General features: G+C 44.6%; 1 protein-coding gene across 1 annotated transcript in view; it reads left to right on the forward strand.

The window, feature by feature from the left end:
- Positions 1 to 15,044, forward strand: part of PHEX (phosphate regulating endopeptidase X-linked) — a 231,325-nt gene that overhangs the window by 210,808 nt on the left and 5,473 nt on the right. Inside the window, exon 20 of the mRNA XM_063450262.1 lies at positions 9,949 to 10,053. Coding sequence (XP_063306332.1) covers positions 9,949 to 10,053 — 105 coding nt within the window. The remainder of the gene's footprint in view (positions 1 to 9,948; positions 10,054 to 15,044) is intronic.

Raw genomic sequence — 15,044 nt, forward strand, 5'->3', positions numbered from 1 at the left:
AGCTGAGGATCGGGAGGTGTGAAGCAGAGGCAACCAATCAACCATTTGCAATGTGCTCAGTGCTTTGTTATGTCAGCCAGGGTAACTGACATCATACTCCTCATTTATTAAATAATGTCCAAAAAATATTAAAGTTTGACCTTCTGTATTAGTATAACAGTATATAATTGCAGTCTCCCCTAAACGGCTCGCTGTTATGGTTATGGTGCTTAGTGCCGTTAAAAATGCTTTTGAAAAAATATGAGTCAGCTAGAATAAGGGTAAGCACAAACAATCATCCTGAACACTTTCTGTAAATATATTTGAACAATCATGACATTTTTTAACATCTCACTGTATACGGTAATTAATAAATTGCTATTAATGATACACCGGATTCTTTTTAGTTGCAGACATCTAGTTTTATTTTTATTGTTTTAAAACCTTTTGGTAACTGCTTATGTTCTTGTAAATTGTCCTGAAGGGAGCAGATACAGAAACCAGTTCTGAGTCTGTGAATATGTAGAGTATCCCAGTAAATCTTCCCACTTAGTAGTCTAATCACTGTCAGGGCTGGTGCAAGGATTTTTGCCCTAGGCAAAAGAAAAATGTGCTGCCCCCCCCCCCCCATGTGACATTCAATGCCCCACCCATATGATCTGCCATGTGAACTAATGCAAGTGCTGCACACCCATGTGTGTTCCACCCATGAGTTTGCTCACAGGTCGTGGAGTGTGTGTTATGTGTTATTGTAGAGGATCTAAAGTGTGTGCTTATGGAATGTATAGGGATACCAGTTTGTGTAGGTGATGCAGTGTGTGTGTGTAGTGAATGCAGTGTGTGTTTGTGTGTAAGGGATGTATTGTGTGTTTCTGAATATGTGTAAGGGATGCATTGTGTGAATCTGCGTTTGTATGTGTAAGGGATTCAAGATGTGTTTCTGTGTATGCAAGGAAAGCCGTGTGTGTGTCTGTAAGGGGTGCATTGAGTACGTGTAGTGTGAAATAGAGAGTTTGTGCGGTAGGATAGGGGCTGAGTCCTACCTGCCTCTTTGTCCTTCTCTTTCCCTCCTTACTCAGCCTCTCTCCCCTCTTGTCCCTTCTTGTCCCTTAGTGCTCTCCCCTCCTGTCCCTTAGTGCTCTCCCTTGCCCAACTGTCCCTAAGTGATCTCCCCTGTCCCTTAGTTATATCCCTGCCCCTTTTCCCTTAGTGCTCTCCCCTCCTGTCCCTTACTGCTGTATCCTGCCCCACTGTCCCTTATTGCTCTCCCCGCCCCACTATCCCCTAGAGCTCTCCCCTGCCCCCAATCCCTTAGAGCTCCCCCCCGCCCCTTAGAGCTCTCCCATCCCTTAGAGCTCTCCTCCCCCACCCCATCCCTTATTGGTCTCTCCTCTCTCATGCCCCTCCCTAGTGATCTCTCCTCCTGTCTCTAAGAGTTTCCCCCTCCCATCCCTTAGAGCTCTCTCATACCCCCTGTCCCTTGGTGCTCCCCCTGTCCCTTATGGCTTTCTCCTAACCCCCTTCCCTTAGAGCTCTCCCCTGCCTCCTGTCCTTTAGAGCTCTCCCTTCCGTGTCTTAAAGCTCTCCCCTGCCCCTAAGTGTCTCTCCTCGCCTGTCCTTTAATGGTCTCTCCTCTCCACCACCCCATTAGTGGTCTCTACTCCCCCCCCTTAGTGGTCTCTCCTCTTATCCCCCCTTTCCATTAATGGTCTCTCCTCACCCTCCCTCCCCTAGTAGTCTCTCCTCTCAGCACCCCCCCATAGTGGTCTCTACTCCACCCCCCACCTCCCTTAGTGGTCTCTCCTCTCCCCCCACCCTGAACTCCGAAAGATGCTTTTGACGCCTGCCAAGGATAGTATCCAACATACCCATCTTGCGAGAGTAGTCGTAGACACCGGTTTGTGTGGTTTGGCATAAGACACGAGAAGATGACCTGATTGAGAAACCCGGAAAGGTTCAGTAATTACTATGTAGCGCATCAAAGATGTATTGTCCGTCCAGTTTCTCCTCACACCCCCCACCCCATAGTGGTCTCTCCTCCACCCCCCTCCCTTCCATAGTGGTCTCTCCTTACCCCCCATAACGGTCTCTCCTCCACCCGCCCACCACCCTTAGTGGTCTCTCTTCACCCCCCCCACCCTTAGTGGTCTCTCCTCAACCCCCCTCCCTTAGTGGTCTCTCCTCCACCCCACCTCCCTCTCATAGTGGCCTCTCCTTACCCCCCCAAAGTGGTCTCTCCTCCACCTCCTACCTCCCTTAGTGGTCTCTCCTCACCCCCTACCTCCCTTTGTAGTCTCTCCTCACCCCCCCTCCCATAGTGGTCTCTCCTCCACCCCCCACCTCCCTTAGTGGTCTCTTCTCACCCCCCACCCTTAGTGGTCTCTCCTCAACCCCCCTCCCTTAGTGGTCTCTCCTCCACCCCACCTCCCTCTCATAGTGGCCTCTCCTTACCCCCCCAAAGTGGTCTCTCCTCCACCCCCTACCTCCCTTAGTGGTCTCTCCTCACCCCCTACCTCCCTTTGTAGTCTCTCCTCACCCCCCCTCCCATAGTGGTCTCTCCTCCACCCCCCACCTCCCTTAGTGGTCTCTTCTCACCCCCCTCCCATAGTGATCTCTCCTCCACCCCCTACCTCCCTTAGTGGTCTCTCCTCACCCTCCACCTCCCTTTGTAGTCTCTCCTTACCCCGCTCCCATAGTGGTCTCTCCCACAACCCCCCTACATCCCTTAGTGGTCTCCTCACCCCCCTACCATAGTGGTCACTGCTCAACCCCCTCACCTCCCTAAGTAGTCTCTCCTCACCGCCCCCTCCATAATGGCCTCTCCTCCACCCCCTCCCTCCCATAGTGGTCTCTCCTTCACCCCCCTCTCTCCCATAGTAGTCTCTTGTGACCTCCCACCTTCCTCCCATAGTGGTCTCTCATCCCCTCCCTCCCATAGTGGTCTCCCCCCCCATTATCCTCACCCCCCCTACCCTGTGTAGCATGACCGAGCTTCGGTTCGGTCCGCGGTACAGGAGCTTCTGTTTCCTGTACCCGGACGGAATGACAGGAAGTGCTCACTGAGTGAACACTTCCTGTCATCCGACCGGGTACAGGAAACAGATGCTCCTGTACCGCGGACCGGAGCGAGCTCGGCCAGGCTATACTGAGGGAGTGGCAGGAGGGAGCGCTGTGCGCTACCCTTCTGCCGATCCCTCATATCTTGCGCCCCTGGGCTGGTGCGCCCTAATGGATGTTCCGGCCTGGACAGAGCTGCAGCCACCTGAGATTCTCTATAGGCTTTTCCAAAGTGCCGCCCTAGGCGACTGCCTAAGTTGCCTACTGGATGCGCCGGCCCTGATAACTGTTGCATATCCGTAGATACAGAGGTCGTTTAGATATTCATTACCTTATAGTCACTCAGCAAAAGACCTTTCGAGTCAGGCAGATATGTAGTACAATATCTCACTATCTCACTCTCAATTCTGAAGATCAGAATATTAAAATACTGTGTGTCTTGAAAAATTTGGTAGATTATGCTAACATAGTGTACCTACAATCTTAATTTTAGTAATGACAGGAGGCGAGTATTTGCATAACTTTCTAACGTCCCATATATAAAATAGGCCAGCCCCCAATTCTTCCTCTTTCTTTGATGTGAATGAAGATAGTTAATTTTACATGAACGAAGAACTGATGAACTTGATAAATGTCCAGTTAAGTCCAGAAACAATTCTCTTTGACAGCCGGAACTTGTCCACCTGGTATTACATGGTATTTCATCCTAAAAAGAAGAAGAAACAAGTTAAAGGAACTTGTAGTGTACTCCATGTAATATATATACTGTGAACAGTACTCATTATCAAAAGATTAGACTCTAGCAATACGAATAGTTATATATCTAGTATAATGACAGTAAGCAAGTAAATATAAATTTACCCATGTACATTCTGATAATTGTGTTCAAACACATAAAACAACCATACTATGGAAAAGAGAGACAAATATGAGAGAAACTTGAAAAAAGGGTATGGGGGGACAAATAAGGGGGGGTAAATACTCGCCGCCTGTCATTACTAAAAGTAAGATTATAGGTACACTACGTTACCATAATCTACAATTTTACCACATGACAGGAGGTTTTTATATTTGCATTTTTAACGCTAATCAAGAAGAGAAAAAGAAGCATGAGAAGGACAAAAATAGAAAACTCGAAACATATCTTCCTGAGACCAATCCGCCGATTACATGATGTTGATGAGAGATGCACCCGACGTAAAAGCGTGTGTAGCCGCCGGGCTCCATACGGAATGAGCTCCAAAAGATGCTTTTGACGCCTGCCCAGGATAGTATCCAACATACCCATCTTGCGAGAGTAGTCGTAGACACCGGTTTGTGTGGTTTGGCATAAGACACGAGAAGATGACCTGATTGAGAAACCCGGAAAGGTTCAGTAATTACTATGTAGCGCATCAAAGATGTATTGTCCGTCCAGTTTCGTAAAAACCGCATGACCACCTCAACATCCCAGAGTCTGGAGTATTTTGGTGTTTGGTGGGCGTGATAAGCATATATCTCTCAGTAGTCTGCAGATCAAAGAATCTTGACCCACTGGGAGACTTATGCAGCCGAGATCACGGACCGCGTGACATTGATGGATCAATATAAATGTCATAAGGAAAAGGAATAAACAAAAGGTAGGGTCGCACTCAGTCGCAATATACCAACTCAGGGTGCTACTGAGCAAGGGTCAGCAAACTCCAAGAAATATGTGGTAATGAAAAAGATCTAGTGCCTGAGATCTTTTTCATTACTTTATAAGGAAAAGGAATGTGATAAAAGATCATAGGAACAGGTGCTGTAAAGGGATCAGAATCCCCCCCCCAAACACCAGCTAGACCATTTGTTCCAGGCTGCGAGATAGCAGCATCTAGTGCCAGGTGCCCATGAGTCCCATAATAGATCCTGTAATAATCCATCTGTTGACCATGATCCCCTGAAATCTCCCAGGCTACTAATTCCAGATGTTCTTGTAGGACGAGGGGGTGAGGTTCCACTTGCGGGTCGGTCAGCAGAAGTGGAAAGGACAGTACGAGGAATGGATAGTCGCTCGACAATTCCAGAAACCATTGTTGGCTCTGCCATAGGGGTGTCAGTAAGAGTAAGGAGCATCCTTGAGTCCGTACCTGGTGGATCACCCGTGCCAGAATGGAAAAGGGGGGGGAAAGGCATAGGCTCCCTGTTTCAGCCAGTTCTGGAGAAATGCGACCACCTCTTCGCATTCCGTGCCTGGTAGCTAACTGAAGAACCTGTGAAGTTGTCAGTTGATTAGAGATGCAAAGAGGTCTATAATCAGTGGACCTCTGAGATTCAATAGAGTATTGAATATCGTTTCGTTAAGACACTAGTCGCTGTCGTCCCTCCAATGTCGGTAATATCAATGCGCTGTGAGGTTGGAAGTTCCCGGTAGGTATTCCACTTTCAGTGTGATATTGCAGGATAGACAGAAACTGTAGATATCTTTGTTCACCTTTGCCAGAGCCTGGGATCGAGCTCCTCCCAGGCGATTTATATATTGCCCTGGCGAGATATTGTCCATGCGTAGCAGTATGCAGCAGTTGGACATGTGACTGACCCTACTGCGCATGGCAAAGGAGCCCGCTATCAACTCCAAGCAGTTGATGTTCAAATCCATTTCTTCTTCCAAGCAGGGACCACCTGTAGAGGATCCTGCACAATGAGCTCCCCAGCCCCATAGGCTGGCGTCAGATTCCAGCACGAAATCCGGTGTGGGACCAAATATGGCTTTCCCATTCCAGGCTTGCATGTGGAGGAGCCACCAATGAAGTTCCGTCTGAACTTTCCAATGATCGTAAGACAGCCCGGAATGCAAGGAGCGTGCTTTCAAACGTTGCATGGCTCTGTAGTGCAGCGGCCCCCGATATATCACCTGAATGGAGGCCGATAGGAGCTAGGAGCCGTAATGGAACGTTATCCATGCGTAACACTTTGCTAATTTCTTTCCTCATGGCAGCGATCTTCTTGATCAGCAGTCTGAGCGTGCAGGAGGTTGAGTCTATCTCAAACTCCAGAAATTGGACTACTTGAGAGAGGGTATCATCGCAGACTTGTCTTGATTCACCACAAAGTCCAGGGATTCGAGGAAGTCTACGACCAATTTAGTCTGCAATCTGAGTAGTGACGGTGTGTCGAAAAACAATAGGAAGTCGTCCAAGTAGATGATACATCTTATGCCTAGCGATCGAAGACGGGCCATGACCGGCTTCAGGAGTTTTGTGAAACACCATGGGGTTGAACCGAGTCCAAACGGGAGGCACGTGAATTGGCATGTTTGACCATGCCATCGGAAGCGTAGGAACTTGCAACAGGATTGAGGTTCAATCGAGTTATCCAGTAGTCCTTTAGAATTAGATCGCGAAGCAGATGAATCCCTTCCATCCAGAAGTGATAGTACAACAGGAAGTAGTTGAGTTGTCGCAGGTTGATGACGGGACGCAAGTATCCTGCTTCTTCTGAACTAAGAATATGTTGAAGTCATTGTCTCCCTGTCCGGGTTCTACCGTGCCTTTGGAGAAAAGGGTTCGGACTTCCTCATCGATCAGCGACTCGTCTGCGGATGTACGCAGGGGTGGTGGTCGGTGTGCCTGGTATGATCGTGTATGAAATTCGATCACGTATCCTCGTACCGTCTGTAGGATCCAGGCATCTGACAAGATCTCCTCCCATTTCTGTAAATAAATGGAGAGCCTGCCTGCAGTCAAAATAGAGACATTGGTATGAAGGTTTGGACTCTCCTTTGGAGGGAAAACGTCCTCGTCCTCTTCCTTGTTAACCTCTGGCTCTGTCCATACCTCCGTAGTAGTTTGGTGTCCATGAGGTTGATGTCACATAGAACGATGAGGAAGGAGGGTTTGGTTTGGAGCCTGAATTCCAGAATCGACTGTGGCTCGGCTCCTCTGCCGACCAGCCCATCCAAAAACACCCTGGCCTGGAGGTTGGCAAAACAGTTGTCTCAGTGATGACTGCACTTTATTTAGGGTGGTGAATAAAGAGACATGTTTCTTCAGTTTGGCGATAAGAGTAGCCAAATAGTTGTCAGTTTGCAGTGGATCCTAAATCTTTGAGTGCCATATTGATGAACTTCGCATCTATTCGGATGAGAGCCATCTTGCGTCTTTCCGCACGTGCTGGGATTGAGTTGGGTACCTTGTGATAGGGCCAGATCTGCGAAGTAAAGGATTTTTGCGATAGGGCCCAACAGATCCAGCAGTTTGTCCTGTGTTGACATTAGGCCTTTCTCAACCCCTTTACGAGGGTTATGGCCGATTCTTGACATGAATACCATGACCGTCTGGTCAAACTCTGGTGTCAACGCTATTTTGTCTGGCAGACTTGGGCGTGGGCATTCAGCTCTCATGTGGGTGCGTACCCCGCGCTCTAGGGGCTTGCGTAGGCAGTAGTAGACAAATTTTGGCAGGTGTGGTGGTAGGGTTCATTCGGAGGACCCAGGGTGGTGAATGGTTTATGGATCAAAGAGAGGGTAGCCCTGTGTGTCCAGAAACTGCCTATCATCTTCTGTGAAGGAGTCCAGTGTCTCCTGGGTGAAGGACTCTCCATCGTATGATTCTTTCATGTATTTAGAGTCAGAAGCGGCCATGTCTAGCCAGTTATTCTAGTCTTCTAATTCGGAGACATCTGCATGCTATTAATCAATGACATCTAGAGCCGCTGAGGGGTAGGTCTCGCCATCCTCCGAGGAAAGCACTGGTGGGGGTGCTACAGAATGAGGTGCATTCTTACTACATTTAGCAGGAGTCTTCCTTGTTTCCTGAGCGCGTGGCACGGGGAGCCCAGCTCTTTGGCATTTTGACAGGGAGTGGAGTTCCTTGAAAGGAGCCTCTGAGCCCAAATTATCTTCCGCGTCATGTGGTGTCATCCCCATATCTTGTGTAGTGGGTTCAGACGGAACTTGCCTTAGCATTTCAGTTATTGCCTTCTCCCTGGATGATGCCACTGCAGCGTTAATAACCACCTGGAAGTCTTGGCTTTGTGGAGGGGAATCCGACATGATCACTCAGTATCGTCCTGTGGGAAAAGGACGTATATGTTACACCCCTAGCGCAGGGCAATTGGGGGTAGCCTGGTATCAGGTATCTTATTTGGTCCCCACTAGAGACTATGTAAGGCAGGCTCTTGTTTAAATACCGGTTGTATTGAGTGGTTGATAGTATAAGGGGAGTACCCTTGTAATTGTTTGGAAGCGCAGGGGCTTCAATAGCCAAAGGGATAACCCCTAAGTCCCCAACCCTGGGCGGTACCTATAGCAAGTTTGATAATAATTGGTACCGCTGGCAGGGATAACCCTGATCAGACTCTAGTAATAGGCCTTTGGCCGGGGAAAGGCTGTTGGGTGTGTTATGACAGCAGGGGCCACTCCTGCATGCAGCTGTGTCAGCTTGTCTGTGCACCAGGCGTACAGTCACAGATTTCAATATGATATTTACCACCCATACAGTATCCATTTAATATCTATGTTCATTTAAAATCCATATTCCATAAATAGGCATGCCACTGTATACAGTTAGATGAAGAGCAATGAGCAACTTGTAGTGTATTCAGCTCTATGGTTAGTCTGCAGCTCCTGTCAGCGATCTCTGTATCTGTCACAGGAATGAGTAGGCTCTATGCGTTTCCCCATGGTAAGTCTGGGCTTCCTGCCATCACCCAGTGCCTGCAGGGGAAATAAAAAATGGGCGCCGTGAATATTGCGTTCTCGCGAGATTCAAGATGGCCACCGCGCGTGAGGACCCGGCGGGAAAAACTCCTGCTGGTCCAAATGAGAGAGTGAGATGAGGGAAAGAGCTGTCTCTCGTGCACCTGACCCCCAGTTAGTGTGTAAGGAGAGAGGAAAAGGTCCCCATGAGAGAGAAGTGCCATGGCACGATAACCGGCCACGGCCGTTGGTTAGTAACAGGATTAGGTATAATGATGAAGGGAGACCCCAGAGAGGTTAGAGAAAAGAGGTAGTAAGGGGAACATAAACCGCAAAAGGGGGAAAAGACCCCTAGAAGTAGTGAGAAAAACAAGTGACAGGCAAAGTGTCAAAGAATAATCAGCAATACCAGCAATAATAACCAATGTACCAGCAATAATGACACAATGTAAGAAAGTATTATCAGGAGCAAGTACTCTGACTTGTGCCTCTGTGTGGAGCAGCAAAGAAAGAGGAAGAATTGGGGGCTGGCCTCTCTTATATATGGGACGTTACTTTTTTTAAATTGGTTTAAACTGACTTGATTTATCTGTGCTGCTGGAGATTTATAGTAAAGAAAGTTATGCAAATATGAAGCCTCCTGTCATGTGGTAAAATTGGCACTGTCACCCACCCCCTACAAAATTGTATTTAATAAAGGTAAAATCTTTATGAAACACGCACATTGGCAGTGATGGAATTTCAGTGAAATTCTAACGCAGTCATTAGACACACTAAGACAAAGTAGGGGTTATGTATTTCAATGTTAGTTTTGTCCACTTTGGTGAGTAAAAGAATCATTTTTGGGGTACAGTAAGTCACTGTATCCTAGTTGTCTATAACTGTAGCTTCCTGCACATACATTAATTTGGCTCTGTGTATTCTGATTTGAGGCACATTCTTTACAGTCTGTCTTTATCACATTTTCCCAATATTTGCATTTCATTTCAGTGTCTACTTTATATCTGCTTCGCTACTAGCATGAATTAGCTCATTTTGTGCACAAACACTACACTGTCTTTTTTTTTTAAATAAAATTTCTTAAAATAAGTTATAAAGGTTTTAAAAATGTGTATATATAAAGGTATATATTACCACTTGAGGTATATTAAAAAAAATAGACAACATGATTAGTTATAAGAAATCTGTTATTTATTTTATTTCCAAATTACAATGATAAAAAATAATAGAGGAACATTACTGCTTCTTTTAATCAGGCTTACAGAAAATGGATTAATAATGCCAGAAGTGGAAAAGAAGAGTTGCTTCTACCTGGCCTAGAACTCACCAATAATCAGCTCTTTTTCTTGAGTTATGCACACGTAAGTTAATGCAACTTTGGAACTTTTCTGTTGAAGTTTTAACTGTAATTACACATCGTTTTAAGATTGCATATATTATTTCTAGAGGCTGTGAATATAAAGACAAAATAATATATATATATATATATATATATATATATATATAAAAACAAATAGAAAGGAGTGCACTCGAGAGGGCTTTTTTGAAAAAATCAATGTAGTTTATTTTGCAAACGTGCAAACATTCAGAAACGATCAAGTCGACGTTTCAGTCCACGAAGGACTTTTATCAAGACAGTGAATAGCGGGAAAAATAGTGATTTAAATACGGTAGAGCAGAGTTTTGATTGGAGAGTGAACTATACGAAAAAGAGGTTGTGACGTAATCAGTGCTATGTCAGAGGTCAGAAAACGTTATCTCAAAGTAGAGAGATTAACCCTGTGGAGTGTGAATAGTGAATGGAAAGTAAACAAATGGATTGCCGAGATGTGGAAATTCCCATACTCGAACATCCTTAAAATACAAGGAAGATCTATAGAAAAAGGAGGATAAGGGTGCCGCCCCAACATACAGATCTTATAAGAGATCTAAAAAGTAAATATATATAAACCAACATAGTAGATATCAGTAAGGGTAGCAGACCAATCCCATAAAGGGAATTCAAGGACCTAGAGAAATGCAGTCATCAATATCGAGTAACATATACGCAGTATACAACAGGCTTGGGTTACATAGTCTGTAAACACTAAAAAGAAAGAAACAAAAAAGTTACTGTGTTATCCTGATAAGGCTATTTGAACCAGCAACAATTGAACACAACATTATCTTTTCAAAATAAAGCAATTCAACGGATTGATCTCATTTAGTCCCCCTGGAGACAGAGTCCCCAGTGTAAAAATCCAAAAGGCTTCTCTCTGGAGAAGCAATGTGTCTCTATCACCCCCCCTCACCGGGGTCGGAACATGTTCAATGCCCATAAATTTCAAGGTTGGTAGTGAATGTCCCATCTCGAGAAAATGTTTGGCTATAGGAGTAGATGCAATGCCACTGGAGAGTGCTATTCTGATAGTTGACCTGTGTCCTCTCATTCGTTCCCTTAAGTCATTAGACGTTTTCCCAATGTACATAAGGCCACAGGGGCATGTGATCCGATAAACGACATGTGTTGTAGTACAGGTAATCCGTTGTCGTATCTTATATTCTTTGCCAGAATGGGGGTGAAAAAAAGATTTTCCGGGTGTCATATTGTTGCAAGCTGTACATTTTAAGCAGCGAAAGCAGCCAGGATTCTGTTGTGTATATTGACCCGGGGTTTGTATATCTGTATGGACCAAGTAGTCCCTTAAATTCTTATTTCTCCTATAGCTTATCATAGGACTTTGCTGGAATATCACAGGTAATGTTTTGTCTTTTCTGAGTACTTCCCAATTATTCCGTAGCTTTTCAGATATATCCCTAGACTGTGAGTGATAAGTTTGGGGAAAGGTTAGTCTTGTCTGTGTGTTCTTTGCCGTGGGTCCATCTGTATATATTTGTAATGCCTTAGAGTATGCTTTTTCCAATATAAATCTTGAGTATCCTCTTTGGGTGAATTTTTCAAACATCTCTTGTACCTGTGAAGCAGCCTTAATGGAGTCCGAATTATTCCTCAGTACCCTGATGAACTGGGATACCGGGAGAGATTTGATAAGGTTGGGAGGATGATGACTGGTGGCATGTAGTAACGTGTTACGATCAGTCTTCTTCGTAAACAGAGTGTAGCCCAGTTTGTTGTTTTCAATGTAAATCCGAAGATCCAAAAAGTCCATCTGTTTGTTGTCAATTTGATATGTTAGTTTAACAGGTGAGTCAAGCTGATTGAGTGACTGTAACATATCAAGTAATGTTTGTTCTTCCCCAGACCAGATAATGAAGATGTCGTCGATATATCTGAAATACTTCAAAATATATTGGCCGTATTCTTGTAGGATGTATCGCTGTTCATAGATATGCATATATGCATTCGCATACATAGGTGCCATAGGGGCACCCATAGAGGTCCCCGAGATTTGAATGTAGAATGACTTCTCAAATCTGAAGTAGTTTAGTGTGAGACATAGTTCCAGTAGTTCAAGGATATATTCAATTGGAGGCTCGATTTTCTCTTGATGTTGTGATAGTACTTGTTGCATAGCAAATATTCCCTCTTCATGGGGAATGATGGTATATAGACTACTTACATCAATAGCCGCCAAAAAGATCCCTTGTGGAGGGAGTTCAATGGATCTCAAAGTAGTTATAACCTGTGCAGAGTCCTTCACATAAGTCGGTAATGACATTATCGGTTTCTTGAATTTGGTGTCTAACCATTTTCCAATGGGTTCCAAAAGGCCGCCAATTGCAGACACAATTGGTCGGCCTGGTGGGTGCTTCAAGTTTTTATGGACCTTCGGCAGTGTATAAATAATCGGGCACCTCGGGTGGGTTTCAAATAAGTACTCAAACTCAGCAGTAGTGAGGAAGCCTGATTCCAAGCCCCTCTGTAGTGTCTGTTGAATGGTCTTACTGAATTCATTCACTGGGTCTACAAGAGTATACTCATAGACCCTCGTATCCGATAATTGTTTGAGGATTTCTGCCCTATAGTCTTCATATTGTAGAATGACTAGTGCACCACCCTTGTCCGCTGGCCGTATAATGATTGACATGTCATTAGCCAAACTTTGTAGAGCCTCTCTTTCGCTTTTGGAAATGTTGGATCTGGACTGTCTTTTATTCATCAGTGCTTCTGTTGTATCAGTCTTAAGCATTTGAGAGAAAGTTTTAAGTGTGGTATTAGAGGTGCTGGGGTCAAATGAGCTTCGCAACTTGAATCGTTCAATTTCCACCTCTTTGGTTTGTTGTTGCCAATTAGAATTTTTGAAGTAGTCTACTAAACAGAGTTTTCTATTGAACTTAAATTGATCGATTTCCCATTGGAATTTGTGAATTCTGGATGTAGGGAAGAGAGGCTCTACAAAGTTTGGCTAATGACATGTCAATTATTATACGGCCAGCGGACAAGGGTGGTGCACTAGTCATTCTACAATATGAAGACTATAGGGCAGAAATCCTCAAACAATTATCGGATACGAGGGTCTATGAGTATACTCTTGTAGACCCAGTGAATGAATTCAGTAAGACCATTCAACAGACACTACAGAGCGGCTTGGAATCAGGCTTCCTCACTACTGCTGAGTTTGAGTACTTATTTGAAACCCACCCGAGGTGCCCGATTATTTATACACTGCCGAAGGTCCATAAAAACTTGAAGCACCCACCAGGCCGACCAATTGTGTCTGCAATTGGCGGCCTTTTGGAACCCATTGGAAAATGGTTAGACACCAAATTCAAGAAACCGATAATGTCATTACCGACTTATGTGAAGGACTCTGCACAGGTTATAACTACTTTGAGATCCATTGAACTCCCTCCACAAGGGATCTTTTTGGCGGCTATTGATGTAAGTAGTCTATATACCATCATTCCCCATGAAGAGGGAATATTTGCTATGCAACAAGTACTATCACAACATCAAGAGAAAATCGAGCCTCCAATTGAATATATCCTTGAACTACTGGAACTATGTCTCACACTAAACTACTTCAGATTTGAGAAGTCATTCTACATTCAAATCTCGGGGACCTCTATGGGTGCCCCTATGGCACCTATGTATGCGAATGCATATATGCATATCTATGAACAGCGATACATCCTACAAGAATACGGCCAATATATTTTGAAGTATTTCAGATATATCGACGACATCTTCATTATCTGGTCTGGGGAAGAACAAACATTACTTGATATGTTACAGTCACTCAATCAGCTTGACTCACCTGTTAAACTAACATATCAAATTGACAACAAACAGATGGACTTTTTGGATCTTCGGATTTACATTGAAAACAACAAACTGGGCTACACTCTGTTTACGAAGAAGACTGATCGTAACACGTTACTACATGCCACCAGTCATCATCCTCCCAACCTTATCAAATCTCTCCCGGTATCCCAGTTCATCAGGGTACTGAGGAATAATTCGGACTCCATTAAGGCTGCTTCACAGGTACAAGAGATGTTTGAAAAATTCACCCAAAGAGGATACTCAAGATTTATATTGGAAAAAGCATACTCTAAGGCATTACAAATATATACAGATGGACCCACGGCAAAGAACACACAGACAAGACTAACCTTTCCCCAAACTTATCACTCACAGTCTAGGGATATATCTGAAAAGCTACGGAATAATTGGGAAGTACTCAGAAAAGACAAAACATTACCTGTGATATTCCAGCAAAGTCCTATGATAAGCTATAGGAGAAATAAGAATTTAAGGGACTACTTGGTCCATACAGATATACAAACCCCGGGTCAATATACACAACAGAATCCTGGCTGCTTTCGCTGCTTAAAATGTACAGCTTGCAACAATATGACACCCGGAAAATCTTTTTTTCACCCCCATTCTGGCAAAGAATATAAGATACGACAACGGATTACCTGTACTACAACACATGTCGTTTATCGGATCACATGCCCCTGTGGCCTTATGTACATTGGGAAAACGTCTAATGACTTAAGGGAACGAATGAGAGGACACAGGTCAACTATCAGAATAGCACTCTCCAGTGGCATTGCATCTACTCCTATAGCCAAACATTTTCTCGAGATGGGACATTCACTACCAACCTTGAAATTTATGGGCATTGAACATGTTCCGACCCCGGTGAGGGGGGGTGATAGAGACACATTGCTTCTCCAGAGAGAAGCCTTTTGGATTTTTACACTGGGGACTCTGTCTCCAGGGGGACTAAATGAGATCAATCCGTTGAATTGCTTTATTTTGAAAAGATAATGTTGTGTTCAATTGTTGCTGGTTCAAATAGCCTTATCAGGATAACACAGTAACTTTTTTGTTTCTTTCTTTTTAGTGTTTACAGACTATGTAACCCAAGCCTGTTGTATACTGCGTATATGTTACTCGATA

Source organism: Pelobates fuscus, chromosome 1 (genome assembly GCF_036172605.1).
Source record: "Pelobates fuscus isolate aPelFus1 chromosome 1, aPelFus1.pri, whole genome shotgun sequence".
Classification (NCBI taxonomy): Eukaryota; Metazoa; Chordata; class Amphibia; order Anura; family Pelobatidae; genus Pelobates; species Pelobates fuscus.